The 20918-nt window shown below is 34.7% G+C and overlaps 2 protein-coding genes across 2 annotated transcripts in view; one reads left to right on the top strand and one right to left on the bottom strand.

Moving 5' to 3' along the window:
* The window catches only part of LOC117325458 (mediator of RNA polymerase II transcription subunit 23-like), a 44389-nt gene extending 40319 nt beyond the window's left edge, over positions 1 to 4070 (top strand). Inside the window, exons 33-34 of the mRNA XM_033881673.1 lie at positions 1743 to 1828; positions 2155 to 4070. Coding sequence (XP_033737564.1) covers positions 1743 to 1828; positions 2155 to 2314 — 246 coding nt within the window. The 3' untranslated portion in view covers positions 2315 to 4070. The remainder of the gene's footprint in view (positions 1 to 1742; positions 1829 to 2154) is intronic.
* A 720-nt stretch (positions 4071 to 4790) lies between these two features.
* LOC117325456 (serine/threonine-protein kinase Nek8-like) lies at positions 4791 to 20906 on the bottom strand. The gene is made up of 17 exons (XM_033881671.1): positions 20750 to 20906; positions 19206 to 19411; positions 18311 to 18366; positions 17669 to 17845; positions 16387 to 16436; positions 15931 to 16012; positions 15535 to 15743; positions 15075 to 15139; positions 14638 to 14810; positions 13879 to 14020; positions 13322 to 13398; positions 12842 to 12959; positions 12101 to 12251; positions 11530 to 11687; positions 8089 to 8244; positions 7666 to 7821; positions 4791 to 7498 (listed from the first exon to the last, which is right to left on the bottom strand). The coding sequence occupies exons 1-17, from the start codon at positions 20794 to 20796 to the stop codon at positions 7461 to 7463; spliced, it is 2061 nt and encodes a 686-aa protein (XP_033737562.1). The 5' UTR covers positions 20797 to 20906; the 3' UTR covers positions 4791 to 7460.
* Between the last annotated feature and the right edge of the window lie 12 nt (positions 20907 to 20918).

The raw sequence follows: 20918 nt of genomic DNA, 5'->3' as shown, positions 1-20918 counted from the left end.
AAAGGATCTGGTATACAACACCGCCACTAACAGAGTACAAATAATGACACTAGCAACACAAAGGTGATTGCCTGATTAAGTATATAATATGTTTTCAAACTGCAACTTGTCAGCAATGTTTGTTGTATATGCCGGGGACACTTTGTGGAACACGTTTGTCAGATTAGATAGGATATCAAAATAGTCATATTAGATACGATGTCAGAATACTCATATTAGATACGATGTCAGAATACTCATATTGGATAGGATGTCAGAATACTCATATTAAATAGGATGTCAGAATACTCAGATTAGATAGGATGTCAGAATAGTCATATTAAATAGGATGTCAGAATACTCATATTGGATAGGATGTCAGAATACTCATATTAGATAGGATGTCAGAATACTCATATTAGATAGGATGTCAAAATACTCATATTAGATAGGATGCCAGAATACTCATATTGGATAGGATGTCAGAATAGTCATATTAGATAGGATGCCAGAATACTCGTATTGGATAGGATGTCAGAATATATAGTCATATTAAATAGGATGTCAGAATACTCATATTAGATAGGATGTCAGAATACTCATATTAGATAGGATGTCAAAATACTCATATTAGATAGGATGTCAGAATACTCATATTAGATAGGATGTCAGAATACTCAGATTAGGTAGGATGTCAAAATACTCATATTAGATAGGATGTCAGAATACTCATATTAGATAGGATGTCAGAATACTCATATTGGATAGGATGTCAGAATACTCATATTAGATAGGATGTCAGAATACTCATATTAGATAGGATGTCAGAATACTCATGTTGGATAGGATGTCAGAATACTCATATTAGATAGGATGTCAGAATACTCATATTAGATAGGATGTCAGAATACTCATATTATATAGGACGTCAGAATACTCATATTGGATAGGATGTCAGAATACTCATATTGGATAGTATGTCAAAATACTCATATTATATAGGACGTCAGAATACTCATATTACATAGGATGTCAGAATACTCAGATTGGATAGGATGTCAGAATACTCATATTAGATAGGATGTCAGAATACTCATATTAGATAGGATGTCAGAATACTCATATTGGATAGGATGTCAAAATACTCATACTAGATAGGATGTCAGAATACTCATATTAAATAGGATGTCAGAATACTCATATTAAATAGGATGTCAGAATACTCGTATTAGATAGGATGTCAGAATACTCATATTAGATAGGATGTCAAAATACTGATATTAGATAGGATGTCAGAATACTCATATTGGATAGGATGTCAGAATACTCATATTATATAGGATGTCAGAATACTCATATTGGATAGGATGTCAGAATACTCATATTGGATAGGATGTCAGAATACTCATATTGGATAGGATGTCAAAATACTCATATTAGATAGGATGTCAAAATACTCATATTGGATAGGATGTCAAAATACTCATATTGGATAGGATGTCAAAATACTCATATTGGATAGGATGTCAGAATACTCATATTAAATAGGATGTCAGAATACTCCTATTGGATAGGATGTCAAAATACTCATACTAGATAGGATGTCAGAATACTCATATCAAATAGGATGTCAGAATACTCCTATTGGATAGGATGTCAAAATACTCATATTAGATAGGATGTCAGAATACTCATATTGGATAGGATGTCAGAATACTGTGAGAATATATAGACAGATTATGTGTATTTTTGTTTTGTCACAGTTGGTGGTGGAGCTGTACGAGATACTGGTGGGCGTGGACAAGAATTGTGAACATCTCCACTACATTGACGCCATCACAGATTTCCTGTATCCTTTTTACTGTTTATTCAGTATGAATACCAAGTATATTCCATCACTTTTAATAAGTTACAGATCTAAATAACAAATATTTCATTTTCTCAATCAGTGAAGGGTTATCATATAAAAATCATATAAAAACATCAGTTCCTAAATGTAGGTGTCCATTACACTTTGAGGGGGAGAGGAAGGGGAGGGGGGCACAATAGGGGAAAATAGGGTAGAAGCAAATTATGTGATCTTTAATTCCCATTGAAATGGTCTTATGTTATTTATAACACATCCTATGTTATTTATTGTAACAATATTAGAGATTTACTTAACTCCCAAATCAGCTATCACATCAAGTACATGTTTGTTGGTGATGGGGTGAAGAACGAAGTGGAAAAACTGATCAGGAACCTTCGTCAGCCACTACAGGTCCGCCTCCGGTTCATATCTCACATAAACATAGAAGAGGCAATGACCCCTCTTGCCCAGCCCATGTCTGCATAGAAACATTTGACGATTTTCAACTTCAAAATATGAGCAATGCAAGCCTAGCAGGATGACATTGTGCCATGTAAAAAGTTGCTCAGCCATTTTAGCAACAGTAGTTTGTATCTTTTGTAGTGCTGATTTGTCCCCAAAACAGAGGTCATGCACTTTGTTACAGTGGAATTCTGTCCGAGAATGATAAATTGAATCCTCTGTAAAAGTCAGGTTATGAATTGCGTGACTGATGTTTTAGAATGCACATTGTCGAAGATAATTTTACATTTTTGTTGGTGACTATGTGGTGAGAGTAGAACACTTGTGTACAACACAGCACACGATAGTGTTTACATGATTATATGAATGTTGTGCATTTGCTATTTTTCAATTGGACAAGAGCCATCACATGTTTGGTCACTATTTTGTGATATGGACCTGACCTACCGGTTAACATTTTCGTGATGTTAGACCATTATTTACTTCATCAAGGCACCATTATAATGGTGTAAGTAGAGTTAGGATATTTTGGAAGACATGAAATGAACATTGCATTCATTGTTTAATTCCATTAGTCATACATTGAAATACTACTTGTTTTATTGAGGATACATTGTTAATTTGTAGATTATGATATTGACCTAAATCAGTCCGTATCCATCTCGGCCAAATAGCATTACTATATAAAGTGAAGCTGAAAATGTTCATCCATTTTATTTGTGTCATTTTTTAAAGAGAAAATGATTTTTTTTTCCTGTTAAGAACTATATGTATTATAATTCATACACATTCAGCAAAACAGTAGATATATTTATTAAAAAGCAAGATGTTGCTAAAGTTTCAAGTCGTTGCTGGTATTTCACAACGCATAGCATGTCTACACGACCTCTTTGGAGGATGTCCCTAACATTTTTATAACATTTGCCATTGTTCTTATATCACAGGCAATGCTTGCTTCTTGATAAAATTTATTTACTATTCTGGAATTTGTTTATAAATTCTTTGAGATGTATTTGCAGTTGCTTTACGCTTGATCACATGCTTTATATTGGCAGCAGCTTCAGTTTTTTACACCATTTTGGAATATTTTTCTTCAGATTTCTTAGAGGAAAATATTTTATGAATTCATAGAACAAGCAGAGTATGTATTTTGTAAATTATCAAGAATCTCCTAATTGTTAAAAGCTTGCTAGTGATGTCTTTGTAAGTTGAGCTTTCCTCAGAATCACCAGTAAACAATGTCTGTTAATACTACAATACAATCATTAATTGTTAAAAGCTTGCTAGTGATGTCTTTGTAAGTTGAGCTGTCATCAGAATCACCAGTAAACAATCATTGTCAATCATGATAGTCAGAATAACAATTTTCATCTTTGTAATAAAAAGATTTGGAATGAGAGTAATTTAATTTAAAACTGATTTTTTTTTAATACTGAATTACAATACTGTACCATGTATTCTGAAAGGTTTATTGGAAGTGCATCAAATGCACACAATGTAAACTTTACTCTTACTATGTCTGTTAATACTACAATACAATCATATATTGTTATGTTCAATTAAAATCACAAACAGGTGTTTTTTATTGTGTACAATTTACAATGGATTAGTTGTGTACATGACATACATGCTGGGACATGCTCGCCTTACTGTCATAATCATATACATTTGTACATGTACATACTTGGTTGTTGTACATGTATCTGTGCTATTTGTGTAAAATAACTGGGCTTGAAGTTCAGTATGTTTTTTGTATAATAAAAATATGTGAAGTCAACTCTATGATGGTAATTGTCATTCTACAAGCTAAGAATTTACAATTCTCTGTGTAGAAAAAGGCTGGATAAATACTCCCAACAATGTTACAGGTTAACATGGCCAGAGATCTGGACAAGTCCTGATAAATTGGCTGACCATCAGCCTCTCTGTTAATAGGATGGCAGATATTTTGGTAGTTTGTATGGCAATATACTGTATTATTAGCTGCAAGATGAAATCATAATATTGAGAGAACAACATCTGGTTTTAGACAATTTTTGACCATTGCATACCGAGTAAAATGAACCTCCCTGGTTAAGTTTATGCCCTCTTTGTTTAAGTGAATTAGTTTATTTGGTCAAAGACCTTCACAAGAAAGGGGTAGAGTGAGTGCTGTCATTCCCAGCTAATGTTGAGGACCTCAAATGTGATTCCATGTTTATCCTGCAATAAGTTCATGGGGACAACTCCTATACCTCGACTTCTGGCAGCTATATATATAGGGGCAAGCTTATTGCAGGCCAATGAAATAGTGTTTACTAGCATTACTACCTGCAATAGATATGTTTGGCTTGTTACCAAGCATGGGCTCATGTCTGATAAATATTGTACTATTCTACAGGTAAACCTGAGGTCCATAGCCTCCAGTACAAATTTCTGAATTCCTTTGTAAAATTAGTTACCTATATATATGTACGTTCCCTCACAATATGTTAACAAATAAACAACAAAGACATGTAGATTCAGTGCATGATATTTATCATGGTGATAAAATGGACGGATCTGCGTAGATAGTCTGTGATGTAAAGTAAAATGTATATCATAAATTCATAGTAAAACGTACATGGTAATCGGGCATGTTCACAAATATATAATGAAGTAGACCCATTAATACTGTGGTCTAAAGACAAAACATGCTCATGTCAAATTTCATCATTTTATATAATAAAGAGCTATCACCACATACAAATAAATAGGTATAAACCATCCAATTTATTTTTCCTATAAAACATTTGAATGGTACATTATTCTTAAGAGACAGTTATGTGACAACTTTTATCTATGATACCACAATGATGGTATTTCACAAGTTAAGCAATAATGAGATGTGTCAACACGACAACTATATGATGAACAAGACAATTCAGCAAATCACAGTCCTCATACGGATGTGAAATTATATGCAAAAAATGTACTTATAATGAATTTATGTTGGAACTAATTCTACACATTGATTGTAAGACAGACCCACCACATTCAAATTGTGGTTGGTGGTATCGATATATATCAGTGTGAATGAATTCAGGAATATTAACAATCTTGGAAAGCACTATCAGAAGTTCAATGCAAGTGATGCATGAACCCCAAGTAAGATGAACGTATTCACCAAGACAGAAGTTCAAGTGGCAAGAAGCTTAGAGCAGCAGATCAGGCCAAGACAAACTTTTTCTTTGTGATGTAGATCAAAGGTCAAAATGTAGGTAAGAGTGACCTAACTTTGGTACATGACATACCCACTCACTTATGTGAACCCGTGACCCAAGTACATGTATGAAGTTCCAGTGACAAGTAGAAAATGGAGCAAGGACAAGATAATGTGGTATGGACGAACAGACGGACACAACACAAAACTATCCCCACCCCCCCAACTGATGATGGACATCAACACTTCAAATGCAAAAATAAAAGAAGACTTTTAAAAATATTGATATAAAGTTGGTGACAAACCAAATAGATTTTATGTTACCAAAACTTGTAACTAGCCAACTACCACATTTAAAAGAACCAACATGGCATTATATAGTTATCTGTTTTGAATGGCAGTACATACAACAAAATAAAACACATTCTTATAATAAACTCTTACACACACAAACGTTTTCTTCTTGCATATATTTTCATTACAAAACACCACACATCCTAACAAGCTCTCTAATAAAAAAACCACTTATGCAATGTTTGCAACCTTGTTTTGTGTACAGATGAAAATGTTCTGTAGGTATGGTCCATGTATACAAATATCTATGGAGGGCCGGGACTGTCAATATACACAGATGTTGCCGGGACTGTCAATATACACAGATGTTACTGTTACCTGACTCTCTATGTAAATGTATTTTTGACTATTTCCAAGCAAAATTGCTAGAATATCTTAACAAACCTGTCCTTTCTAAAAAAAATATTGACCAGTCAATATTTTTCGCTGTTGACAGGCGAGGAACATCCGCATCCGCCCAAGCATTCAAATGATTATGATGAAGTGTCTTTTTGATTGTGATTTTTAAACAGTATCCCAAGAGAGCCTAGCTAGTGAGTAAAGAAATCTCTGACAAAAGTTTGTTAGATCTAATTGAAAACCGGGATCCTGGTGATTATTCAGTTAACAAAACAGAAACTGTTGTTTCATGCCTTATCAATCAAAAGTCAAAACTCTCCCCTCTCTGTGATGTAACTAACCCGATGAACTGTTTCTCTCTGCATGCGGCCTCAGGGAAACAGTTTATCAGGTAAGTCCCAACATCTGGAAGGAAGATGTTTGTCTGTTGACTGATAAGGCATTCTTAATATACACAGGTGTTACTATTCCATGGAGGGAAGGTTGATACACAGGTGTTACTAATCCATGGAGGGACGGTTGAAACACAGGTGTTACTAATCCATGGAGGGACAGTTGATATACACAGATGTTACTAATCCATGGAGGGACGGTTGATATTCACAGGTGTTACTATTCCATGGACAGATGGTTGATATACACAGGTGTTACTATTCCATGGAGGAACGGTTGGTATACACAGGTGTTACTATATATTCCATGGAGGGACGGTTGGTAAACACAGGTGTTACTAATCCATGGAGGGACGGTTGATATACACAGGTGTTACTATTCCATGGAGGGACGGTTGATATACACAGGTGTTACTATTCCATGGAGGGACGGTTGATATACACAGGTGTTACTATTCCATGGAGGGACGGTTGGTATACACAGGTGTTACTATTCCATGGAGGGACAGTTGATATACACAGGTGTTACTATTCCATGGAGGGACGGTTGGTATACACAGGTGTTACTATTCCATGGAGGGACGGTTGGTATACACAGGTGTTACTATTCCATGGAGGGACAGTTGATATACACAGGTGTTACTATTCCATGGTGGGACGGTTGATATACGCAAGTGTTACTTTTCCATGGAGGGACGGTTGTTATTCACAGGTGTTACTATTCCATGGAGGAATGGTTGGTATACACAGGTGTTACTATTCCATGGAGGGACGGTTGGTATACACAGGTGTTACTATTCCATGGAGGGACAGTTGATATACACAGGTGTTATTATTCCAGAGAGTGACATTGATACACACAAGTGTCATCATTTCTGGTTGGAATGGTCAATTTACACAGGTGTCACTGTTCCATGGACGGACTGTCAGTCCTTTGGACAGCTGGAATTAAGAAAGTAAATAATTAATTCCTCTGTCACTTCCTGAAGATTTGATTTAAATTCACCATACATGTATTTTGCAAACTGAAGCTTTTATAATGAATAGGGAACTGACAGATATATATACTCTATATATGGTAAAATTTGGAGACAGAATATTTGACTTACGTCTGGTTGCCAACAACGTGTTTCCGTGGTTACAGGATATAGAGGTGACGGAGAAGAGCTCATCGGAGGATAAATTCACTTTCTTAGGTGTTGAATCTGCATCTGGTCGCCCCAATCGGCCTCGAGCACTATTTCCCCAGGAGAAAACCTCTCCCCCTGTATAAATAAACATTGTAATGTCTCTCCTGTAAATTGATCAAGAACTAATCAGGGGTATGCAACAAAGTTATCCATGTGTATTCTTTTATATCGTAAGTTGTCCATGTATATGTACTCTCACAAGCAGGGTGCCATGTTACAAATAAATTCCTGAGATTTCAAACAAAAAGACAAAAGTGAAAATAAATATAACTAACCTGCCTTGAGAAAACACCTTATTATAGAGATTGTACCTTCACTCAAAATCTGACCATAAATGCTCACCTTCAATAGCTGCCACTGTAAATGTATCCCCACATGCTACCTTTGTCACCTTCTGGTTGAGGAGAGTTCCCACTAGCTGTATCTGTCGATTTGTACCTTCCGAATTTCCCAACTGTCCAAACTGATTTGATCCAAACACATAGCATTGTCCCTCCACTGATATAATACAAGAAGAGGATATCAACGTATACACAGAATGTTATAACGTCTGACTGTGACCAATACTGCATATATTTTTAAAATAATAAAACAATTTATTACATTTACTATAGGTAATTAATCCAAACGAGCAATATCAACCAGGAAAAGAAACATGTCTTTAAACATGATGGTAAATACAACAAGGTCAATTTAGATGTTTATTATCATCCAATACTTGTAGTTAGATGTTTATCATCATCCTATACTTGTAGTTAGATGTTTATCATCATCCTATACTTGTAGTTAGATGTTTATTATCATCCTATACTTGTAGTTAGATGTTTATTATCATCCAATACTTGTAGTTAGATGTTTATTATCATCCTATACTTGTAGTTAGATGTTTATTATCATCCTATACTTGTAGTTAGATGTTTATTATCATCCTATACTTGTAGTTAGATGTTTATTATCATCCAATACTTGTAGTTAGATGTTTATTATCATCCTATACTTGTAGTTAGATGTTTATTATCATCCTATACTTGTAGTTAGATGTTTATTATCATCCTATACTTGTAGTTAGATGTTTATTATCATCCAATACTTGTAGTTAGATGTTTATTATCATCCAATCAATGCTAACTCAAATATAAAGTGATACCTGTCGAAAGGACCACCCATCTGTAACTTGTGATACTTGTCTGAAATGACAGTAACCTGCCTAAAACAACCAGTCTCTAATTACACTGGTACCTGTCTGTAAGGAAAGTGACCTTCCTGCAGCGTTCGAATTTAACGCTCGCACACTCGCTAAATGAGAGCTGATTTTTCATTTTGCGAGTAGAAAATTGTGGTACTCGCATTTTTCTGCGAGTGCATATAAATCCTGGTAAAACAGACACACATAGTAAAACATCGACGAAAACTTTAAACAAAAACCGACACACAGACAATGCATTATTGGTGACGCTTGTACACAGCACTCGCTAGTTTCAAGCGTCTCAAAGACTACGATATACATGAATATATTGTAATGGAAAAGAAACGAGAGTTTCCGAGAAACAAAACGTGATGTCTCGCTAGCATGGCTGACATAATCAATTTTTTTTAAGTCAGCCGCTGCCGGAACATCAAATGAAAAGATCGGCGAAAATAATGAGAGCAAGGACACATGTAGAGAAAGTAGCCCAACTTCTAAGAAAAAAGTGACATCATCCCAAAACCAACAAAACAAACTGTCGAGAAATGGGAACTGCATATTGACCTGGAAAAAAAACTTGACGATGATCATGTGCACGTTATTGAAATTTATTGCAAAACTTGCAAAGAATATAGTCCCGACAAGTCATCATCAGTAAATATTTTGTTCTTAATTAAAATTCTATCAGCACTTACTGTATTGTCCATTTTCTAATTTAACAAGTCAACTTCAGATATGACAAAAACAAAATGAAATTTTTAAACAAAAAAAATTCGGGTTTTTTTTCCAAATCATGAATATGTTGTAAAATCATGATGGACAGGGAATAGCATTTTAATTAGATAGAATTAATACTTATTTCATTATTAGTCAAAGATTTTATGAGAAATCATACGTGATTAAATCAAATGAAATGACTGATTTTTTTTGATTTTTTGTTCTCTTGAAAATAAATTATAACATGTAAGTAATATATAGGATCAAAATCCTTCAATATTCATTGATCTTGAAGTTGATGATATTTGAAGGGAGTATACCCTGGCTTATATGAACAGTGAGTTAAATAAAACAAAAAACAAAACAAAAATTAATTGTATTTTGGCTCAAATAAAAACTTTATTTGAAGCAACTGTTCTTTTGTTTGTGGTTCTGAAAAATAAAGATTATTCATCATAAAACATCTGTTATATTTAATGTTAACACATAATTTCAAAATTGCGAGTAAGTTTGTAATTTTGCGAGTTAAAATTTTATCCACTCGCAACAACGTGCGAGTTACTAAAAAAGTTAAATTCTACCCCTGCTTCCTAGAGAGACCACCTATCTATACAGTGATACCTGTCTGTAAGGACAGTAACCTGTCTAAAAAGACCAATCTGTAATTACACTTGCTACCTGTCTGTAAGAACAGTGACCTGCCTAAAAAGAAAACCGTCTGTAAGTGACCTGTCTAAAGAGACCATCTATCTGTTATTGCTGTGATACAAGTAAATATGACAGTGACCTGAGCTAAAAACAATCAGTCTGTAATTAGTGATACCTGTCTGTAAGGATATGGTGACCTGTCTAAAAAGACCAGTATGTTGATATACCTGTCTGTAAGGATGGTGACCTGCCTAAAAAGACCAGTCTGTTGTGATACCTGTCTGTATGGACAGTAACCTGCCTAAAAAGACCAGTCTGTTGATATACCTGTCTGTATGGACAGTGACCTGCCTAAAAAGACCAGTCTGTTGATATACCTGTCTGTATGGACAGTGACCTGCCTAAAAAGACCAGTCTGTTGATATACCTGTCTGTATGGACAGTGACCTGCCTAAAAAGACCAGTCTGTTGTGATACCTGTCTGTATGGACAGTAACCTGCCTAAAAAGACCAGTCTGTTGTGATACCTGTCTGTATGGACAGTGACCTGCCTAAAAAGACCACTGTATGAGTGACACCTGCCTTAAATCTTAAAAGAAAACCTGTCTAAAGAGACCACTTGCCAGTTACTATAGTGACCAGCCCCACTTCTTACACAAGGACATAACACAAGAGCAAGGACTACTCATGATCTCAGATTCCTCAGAAACATGAACCTCTCCAGATAGGGCTTTAACCATACACTGTGGATCTTTATACCTATGGCTGTAATAGTTGGACATCCTACCAATAAAGGTATTACGGCTTATTTTATAATAACTGACAGTGCTCTCTACCAAGTGATCTATAAATACAGAATAGGGAAAAATATGAACACAAATTTACACAGAGATCTTTGAAACATTACAAGGAGAATAAGACCAGGGGTTCTGGAAGGGTGAGCATCTTCTCCTTCTTAGACACTCACCATGTAAACCAAGGTCAAACCAAGGTCAAATCAAGGTAATGTTACATTCTTAAAATTAAAACTGGAATGATGACAACAGAACCACCAGATCACTCACCATGTAAACCAAGGTCAAACCAAGGTTAACATTCTTAAAATGAAAACCAGATTGATGACAACAGAACCACCAGGCATATCAAACACCAGATCACTGTGGTAGCATTGTTGAAGGCCTGTCAGTGTGTATAGATATGACAAGATACATACAGTATCAGCTGATACTTACCTGTTACTACACCTGTATGAGATGTCCCCAGTGCAACCATTTTCACTGCCATCTCATCCATAGGATGTGAGGCAATGCTCATGAAGTTGTACACATCCTCTACAACTTTAGTACATGTACCATCGGGTCCAATCTCATCAAGACCTAGCTTGTTGTATCTGTGAGAAACAAACAAAGGGGTAACGCTCAAATCTTCAAAGCAAAACTGATTTTGAAGATATGACATACAAATTATACTCAAATTCAACACTGGGAAACAAAAATGAATTGAAGTTGCATTGCTTTTATACATTGTAAGTTTATACACAGCTAAAATTGTATTAGTTTTAAATGTAAAGGGAATTCATTTGCTTAAAAGTGACTTCACCCTAGACTTTCTCAGTGAAAATTCCCTCAGATGATAAAAAAGCAGAGTTATTGGAATCAAACATTACCTGTGAAATTAACTTGTTACTGATTGTAGTTATGCTGATATCTAAAAGACAATACTGTGCTAGCAGGGGACCCAAATTATGATTTTCTTAAACTACGTATATTCAATTTGACTTTTAAAATTAAATCAGGTGTTTACCTATTGCTTCCAGAACACAAAAGTCTATTGTCCAGTGTGAGGATCATTGAGCAGTCCATACCACAATGGACAGAGGACGGATGGTGTGGTTGAGGTACCTGGACCATCTGGGGAGTAGAGAACGAGTCCTGGCTACCAAGACCAAGGCGACCTGTGTGTGTTGAGGTCAATACAATCAATGATTCACAGAAGTGTTAAAAGAGTAACATGTGCTAATTAATGCCAGAGGAAAATAAAATTTTGATATTAAGTAGGCCAAGATATTAACCAGGATTTGTGATATAAAGCTTCATGTGATATTAACCAAGAATTGTGATATAAAGCTTCATGTGATATTAACCAAGAATTGTGATACAAAGCTTCATGTGATATTAACCAGGTATTATGATATAAATCTAAATATAAATAAGGATTCGATTGAGAACAATAAATTTAAAGTAAAACATGACATTAACAAGGAAATTTGACATAAATCATCATATTTTGAAATTAACAATGTACTGATAGCGTGAAACACGTTTAATTTTTTTGAAGAATGATTTGTACTAGTGGGGCCCCGAAATATAATCTACGTAATATTAGTTGTTTTTCCATGATATATTAGAAAAAACTGAGGCCTTCAGACAAAAATCATAATTGTAAAATTTTATTTGAAGCACACTGTGTAATAATTTTAACAACTTGGCCTTATTTCTATACAAATCAATTAAATTCACTCTTTATAATATTATTGATACTAACCATTATCGCCCCTCCCCCAGGCAAACACCTCATGTTCATTGGTTACTGCCAGGACGTGGGTGGCACCACAAGACACCTGCACCACCTCATAGCCAAGCAATGACTCCACAATCTTAGCCTGTTATCATTAACAACAAAAATTAAAGGACCTGTAAAGTATTAAACCATTGGTCTTAAAGATGATCATCTGGAAAACTGGATTAGAGCACATTGTGACAAATTACCAGGATATAATCTTATTTTAGATATTAATATCTTGGCAATGAAGAAATTTGTCAGCAGCAGAGAGGTTTTCCGTTTTGACACTCATCATCTACACTCAGTCTTTTCTCTTAAGTCTAATGTAAGAATAGTATGATGAACATTGTGCTTTTGACAAAATCTAGTTAACCACTTTCCACATTTGCATCATCCACAAAATATTTGCTACTTGTACATGTTATAATTAGGTTTTCAAAGTCAGTACATTTTCCATCTCACCTGTACAACATCGTTGTAGTTACCATGTCCCAGACATCCATTAGCACCACTTCCAAATGTCATCAAAATGCCACGATCTAGAACAACACAAGACTGCTTGTTAGCTAGTTCAAAATGAGATTAGTATTTATTTATCATTTTGTTAACCGATATTCTTACAAACTGTTTGTGGTTCAAGAATGAGATATTTATTGTCTATACAGCTAAGTTACCTCTTTTCCAAGATGGCGGACATTCAGAATTGATGATCTTTTTTCTATGAAAAAGATTTGAAAACATCTCTACTTGTATAATTTTAATTTTGTTTTCAGTACAAAAAAACTGCACAAATTAAATGGGTTTTTACAGCATTCTTACAAACTGTCTGTGGTAAAAGAATGAGATATTGTTTATACAACTAAGTTACCTGTTGAATGACACAAGCTCTTAATGCCAACAAACAGGAGTTATTTGTGATCAGAGATTAGGTGTGGGACACATACTGATGAGCCAAAAGGCTCAAAGAACTTGTAACAAGAAATTTGATTCACATACCAAGGTTATGAGAAATATGTTACCTGTGAGACAAGCTGTAAACAGGTCCCCACAAGACACATGCTGCAGGTTGACAGCTGACTGACCCTCTAGATACCGGGGGATAAACCCAAGGGACTGGCCTTCAGCTGCTCCTGGCATTAAATTGTCTGTTCCAACGGAAGCCTGATAAACAAATTTATCAGAGATTACAGTTACACCTATAACAGTCTAGCCACTCTGGGTACATGTCTAAAATAAGAGCACTTCACCTGTATAAAGTACTTATATATTGGAATGTACAATGTGTGCATCACATCCTATAATCACGTTTTCCAGACTATCATGTACCAATCCATTAAATCACGACATCGTCCCACAATGTGGTATTTTATTCTATTAACAAGTTCCGCTATTAAAAGTCACTAATTTTTTTTTCCAGGTATAACTACCTTTTAAGTTAGCAACTTAAATGAACACATAAAGCACATTGATTATAGTACTATATAATGAATATCAATAATTTCAATTCATATGTAATATTTCATGTAACAATTTCCTTCATTATTGCTTCAACAGCAATGGTATCAATTATTCCAATACTGTGCAAATACATATGATATAACATATACCAGGTAAGTTATTAATTAAGGAAGACACTATTTGAACTCCATATTACAACGCTCATAACTACAAGTAAGTAAATTTATTTAATAAATATAACTCTTACACAGAAATTACAGAACTCAAATCTTTAATATTTTGAGAATTGTTTGTTTACAGTACTGTATTTGTCATCATACCTCCCACACAAACAGACGTCCATTCTTGGTCACAGCGGCACGTTGTGAGCGACCAGTGGAGACCTGGGTGACTTGTGTATCACTGGTAGGGAGGGGTAACTTGAGTGGAGATGTCATCCCATTACCCCAGCAGTAGACTGAACTCATAGCTGGCGGCTTGGATGACAGTGTATCTGGGATAAAATCATTTGTATAAGTATTTTAGAGTTAATTTATATAGATAGATTTCTTAAAAGAAAACTGCACTATATGTTTATTACATAATTTAACTAATCACTGACTACAATGTACATGTATATCTATGCAGCTTTGATTAAACTCAGTGTGATGTATCTGATGGAAAATAACAAATTTGTCACAATTTATTAAAAGACTGAATTCAAAGACATATAAGAATATTACTACTGCTTGGTTTTATTATTTCCATCTTCCTATACCTCTGGAGCTTTTATTTCCTCGGTGAGGACGATTAATGGCGGGAGTTGGCATTGGTCTATGAACTCTGAAAAAACAACAAACAATTGTAACTATGATAACAAGAGAGCAAAGGGGCCTGTAGAATATATATCACCTGTTCTACAGCTTATGAACTATAGATTTAAAGACTTAAGTCTACTTTTAATTCATTTATGTGATATTTAAAATTGATTTAAGTCATTGAATCAAAAATTAGTATCCATTTTCAGAAACTTGGTAGCCGTTTACCCAAATATGCTAATTTATCAAGACTTTGTAATAGAAAATTGTTTTGAAAGTAGGTCAAACTTGGTATTCGTTATCCTAGCATTTTAATATCATCACCCTGGGTCTGTTGGGATGTTATATAGAGGATAAGAGGTACATATAGAAATCCTTTATACATAAGTGTTTTACTGGAAAATGCTACTATGTGATCACCTTGTACACGGAAGCTTTCCCATTTCTGTATGAAGGTTCAGCAAAGCATTGGAAACGATAGGTTGAGCCATAATCTGATTTATATGAGGTCGTTTGTTTGGGTCCAGATGAAGCATACTTAAGATCAGGGATCGTAACTCCTCGCTGTATGTCTCCGATATTGGTGCAAATGTCCCACGCATGATCTTCAGGATCAAAGCTGGGAGATTCTAAATTTTATAAAAGTAAAATCATGTTTAACTGGTAACAGTTCTTTCTGGAAATAAGTTTTGCTAAAAAATCTGTTTTAAATTAAAAAGGCTTTAAAAATTATAAATTGATTGATTTATGGATATTTTTTATATTCAATTAAATTTCATGAAAATAACACTGAAATACTTCAATTAAACGACTTACAGCTGCTTCAAAGGCCTTTTTGAGACTGGCAAGTTCATAAAGCACACACCCCAAGGCCCAAATATCACTCTTCTGGTTGTAGCTGATTTTTAATTAAGGTCACACAGGAATGTAGTGAACTTACAGTTGTGTGACACAGAATCTTAAAACCCTCAATATATCATAATAGAAAACCTGAATAAGGGTCCTTACTACTGAGGGATGAGAATTTGTGTCAAATATTTTACGCGTTAACCAGAGCTAATTAATATCCTGTTCAGTCATGATATTGTTCTACAGTAGTGTTTACCAATTTAAATCATTTCGATGATAAATGTGTACATTTTTAACAAAATTTTATCTAGTATACATCCTTACATCAATCCTTAAATCTGAGGACAATCTTACAAAATTAAAGATGAAATTACCCAGTAAAATTTCCTGAATTATAGTGGTATAGAGAAGTAAAAAGGATACGGTTTTCCTTCACAAAGCTCCGGAGAAATGTAGCATGGTGTTCCCACCACCTGGACAAAAACACCAGACAATCAATACATAATGTATATAAATTATCAAATTCTAATTCTAAGATGCTGACCATGTATAGTTCAGTAAGATCTATACTGTAACCTTGTCAGTCCAAGACACTTTATTCTTAATAAATATCAATTCGTTATTATACTGTAACCTTGTCAGTCCTTCGCTTTATTCTTGATATATGTAAATTCTATCATCAGATATACTAACTGCATACTAACCTATATTTAAAATGTATGCCTTACCCTCTTTGCCTAACTCTTGTCAATGCCTATGTTACAAACCTATACTTCTTTGTTTGCCTAACTCTTGTCTGCCTATGTTACAAACCTATACTTCTGTGTTTGCCTAACTCTTGTCTGCCTATGTTACAACCTATACTTGCTGTGTTTGCCTAACTCTTGTCTGCCTATGTTACAAACCTATACTTGCTGTGTTTGCCTAAATCTTGTCTATGTCTATGTTACAAACCTATACTTCTGTGTTTGCCTAAATCTTGTCTATGCCTATGTTATAAACCTATACTTCTGTGTTTGCCTAAATCTTGTCTATGTCTATGTTACAAACCTATACTTCTGTGTTTGCCTAAATCTTGTCTATGCCTATGTTATAAACCTATACTTCTGTGTTTGCCTAAATCTTGTCTATGTCTATATTACAAACCTATACTTGCTGTGTTTGCCTAACTCTTGTCTGTGCCTATGTTACAACCCTATACTTCTGTGTTTGCCTAAATCTTGTCTGCCTATGATACAAACCTATACTTGCTGTGTTTGCCTAACATCTTGTCTGCCTATGATACAACCTATACTTGCTGTGTTTGCCTAACACTTGTCTATGTCTATGTTACAAACCTATACTTCTGTGTTTGCCTAACTCTTGTCTATGTCTATTTTACAAACATATACTTGCTGTGTTTGCCTAACTCTTGTCTGCCTATGATACAAACCTATACTTCTTTGTTTGCCTAACTCTTGTCTATGCCTATGTTACAAACCTATACTTCTGTGTTTGCCTAACTCTTGTCTGCCTATGATACAACCTATACTTGCTGTGTTTGCCTAACTCTTGTCTATGCCTATGTTACAAACCCATACTTCTGTGTTTGCCTAACTCTTGTCTATGCCTATGTTACAAACCTATACTTCTGTGTTTGTCTATATAAATTCCATGACTAGATTATCTAATACTGACTATATCTACATTACAAACCCTTACTTACTGTATATGCTTTACTTTTGCTGCTGAGTACTTTAGATATACCAAAGTCACCAATCTTGACCACCTCCTTTCTCCTGTCCAGTAGGATGTTCTGGGTCTTCAGGTCTCGGTGTAGGATCTGCTTTGAGTGAACATGTTGTAGAGAAAGTAACATCTGGGCGAAATACTTCAGTATGTCCTGTCAAAAAATACCATTGTTTATTTTTCATTTCTGTAATAACAAATAATGTATATAGGAAAATCGTAGTAGTTTGTTAACAATAATTAAAAATTTAAAAGACTTGAATATTTACATGTTCGGGTACTGTTCAAATTCCTCTTTGGAAACCTCTTCAGTAAATGTTGAACTAACCCAGTTGTGGAATGTGTTAGAAATCAATATTGTCTTAAAAGTGTAGATAGATCATCCTACATTATTATCTTGATAAACACTTTTCTTTTTAATATGGATGCCAACAGAAAAGCAATGCCTTACTTTTACTTTCCCCCAGAAATCAGATTTCCACTAACAATGATCTACATGTACATGTACTGCACATGAAACTTTATCGGTATCATTCAATTTTTGGGAAAAGTATATTTATTAAATCCGAATCAAACTGGAAAAAATGTAAACATGTTTATTCTTTGTTTCTATACAGACCTCTTCTTCTAATAAGTTGTTGTTCCTCTGTTGTAGCACTTCACTCAGTGTGCCACCTGTAAACAGCATACAGGTAAAAACTTAATACAATAAAACCTTCAAAACAGACATATTAACAACACTAGACTTTACTGACTTTACCAACAACTTGACTTAAGCAATATCAGACTTTACATACATGTTTTCATCAACACCTGACTTGAGTGACACCTGTCTTAATTGACACCTGACTTAACTGACGCCCGACGTTTAAACTGACTTCATCAACACCTGAATTTACCAACACCTGATTTAATTGCCACCTGACTAAACCAACACCTGACTTAACCGATGTAACACTTTACCAACACTTGTCTTAATTGACACCCAACTTAATTGACACCTGACTTAACTGATGTATTACTTTATAATTACCAACAGCTGACAAAACTTGACACCTGACTTAACTGACGTTTGACTTTACAAATTTCTGACTTATTTGGCAACTGACTTATAATTAACTGATGCCTGACTTAACCAATATCTGAATTAAGTGAGTTCTGACTTTACGAACATTTGATTTTACCAATACCCGACCTTTCAAACACCTTACTTAACTGAAGACATTACCAACACTTCATTTTACTTACATATGGCTTTACTGACACCTGTATTGTTTAAGTTATCATATAACATATAAAATACAGCATCCATATCACTTTCATTTCTCAACAAATGTAATGAAATATCACAATTCCAGCATTTTACGTTTGAGCACTGTATATATGAGCTCTAAGAACACTACATGAGATTGACCTGACAAAATCTGGTGGCAACACTAAAATTACCTGAACAGGTATATCTTATTTAGATTCAGTAGATTTTGTGTTCTGAAATAAAATTTCTAAATTCAGACCTTGAGCATACTCCATGGCAATCATGAGAGCCTTATCCTCCAGGAAATTCTCAAAGTATTGTATGATGTTTGGATGAGACAACATGGAGAGAACCTTGACTTCATTGAGGGCAGCTTGCCGTTCTTCTTTGGTCATCTGTTCCACAGGAATCTGCTTAATGATTACCAGCTTCTTGTCAGCCAACCGTCGACAAAGGTGGACAATTCTGCAGATGAAGATACATTACATTAATGGCTGAAAATCTATCTTGTCTGAAGTTAAACACTTTTCAGTTCCTTAGAGTTTCCTGTGGAGATTACACATGTTCAAATACATGTAAGGCTTGTATGCATGTATAGAGGTCCTGTTTAGTGATGGCTATTTCTAGCTTGTTGCACTCAACATAGTGTGCACCAGTGTTAAAAAAATTCTCTGAAATTCTCCACAGGCTAACTTTACTAAAACATATTGAGGCCTGGTACTTCAACTGGTTAGAAAATATGTGACGTCCTAGAATTCGAAGTCCATGGGTTCAAATTCTGATATGAATGCAAGGTTTTCTTTATTTGTTAAAGCGTTACTGTGTCGTTTTAGACAGGTAGTTTTTAATGGAGATATTCCAAATCGCATATGGACTGATGTATACTTTCAATTTACATATTATTTGACATTTAAAGTAATTGCAAACTGTAATCGTTTGAAGTAGTATATGAACTCTTACCAAAAGTTCACACTAGCTGTAGTGGGTAAACTAGGCCTAGAACAGTACTGCTAGATATATTAGCTATATATATACAGTGCATGACATGTTATGATATAGGCCTCAGCGTTTTTTTCAGGTAATTTTTGCAACAGCCTATGCCTTTTCAATTGGGAAAATAATTGCGGTGTTTGGTGAATTGGGGAAAATAGCAAATAATGACAAAATACTTAAATAAGTCAAAACACTTCATTTATTGGCTTTTCTAGTCTGCCTCATGATATGAAGAGTCAGTAGCAAGCATCCTTATTACTTAGACTACAAATAAAGGAAGTTTTCTTGTTTTCATCTTGGTGTTTGTCGGACTGTCTGAAACGCTTGATTGCCTGCATGACATTGGAAAGCGCAACAGTGATCAGGATTCGAGCTACCTCCCTTATACTGTTTATAAGACTAATTGAGGCCAACTTGCCTATCGCGGAAATAAATTTGTCAGTCTACTGTTCACGTGTATGATGATCAACTACCATAATATTCACATATTCTAGGAATGAAATACAATACAGATAACAAAATGATGTTTCAAAATTGGGAAAATACAACTTTTTTTGGCAAGGGGAAACAGCCTAAAGTCGGCTGTAGATCTGGCCAAAAAAAATCACTGGGCCTACTTATATATATCAGAGGTACTTGGGGTAAACAATTATATATTGTATATATATATTATATAGCCTCGTATTACTATATAGTATATATATTATATATATAATATATATATACAATATATAATTTCTTACCCGAAGTACCTGTGATACATGTATATATTCAAATTGGCCTATATCACACATGTATTCCATTCCTTACCCATACGCTCCTCTTCCGACGACGCGGATCTTTTCATATTTCTCCATGGCTAATCAAGGATACAGTAACTTCGAAACAGCTATCCGTGTAAAACCATCAATCCATGTTCTTGCAGTTGTCAAAACATTTTTCATTTTCATGATGTTAACGTTGTTGACATCCGGTCTCG

Source organism: Pecten maximus, chromosome 4 (genome assembly GCF_902652985.1).
Source record: "Pecten maximus chromosome 4, xPecMax1.1, whole genome shotgun sequence".
In the NCBI taxonomy this organism is placed as follows: Eukaryota; Metazoa; Mollusca; class Bivalvia; order Pectinida; family Pectinidae; genus Pecten; species Pecten maximus.
Note: the sequence above shows the minus strand (reverse complement) of the source record. Positions and strands in the feature narration are given on the sequence as shown.

Coding starts and splice junctions, on each gene's coding strand:
- LOC117325456 (XM_033881671.1), bottom strand. CDS start 20,796: ATGGAGAAATATGAAAAGATCCGCGTCGTCGGAAGAGGAGCGTATGG. Junction 8,245..11,529: donor TCATACAGGTGTAGTAACAG/GTAAGTATCAGC, acceptor GTATTATATCAG/TGGAGGGACAATGCTATGTG. Junction 7,822..8,088: donor TACAGTGGCAGCTATTGAAG/GTGAGCATTTAT, acceptor TTATTTATACAG/GGGGAGAGGTTTTCTCCTGG.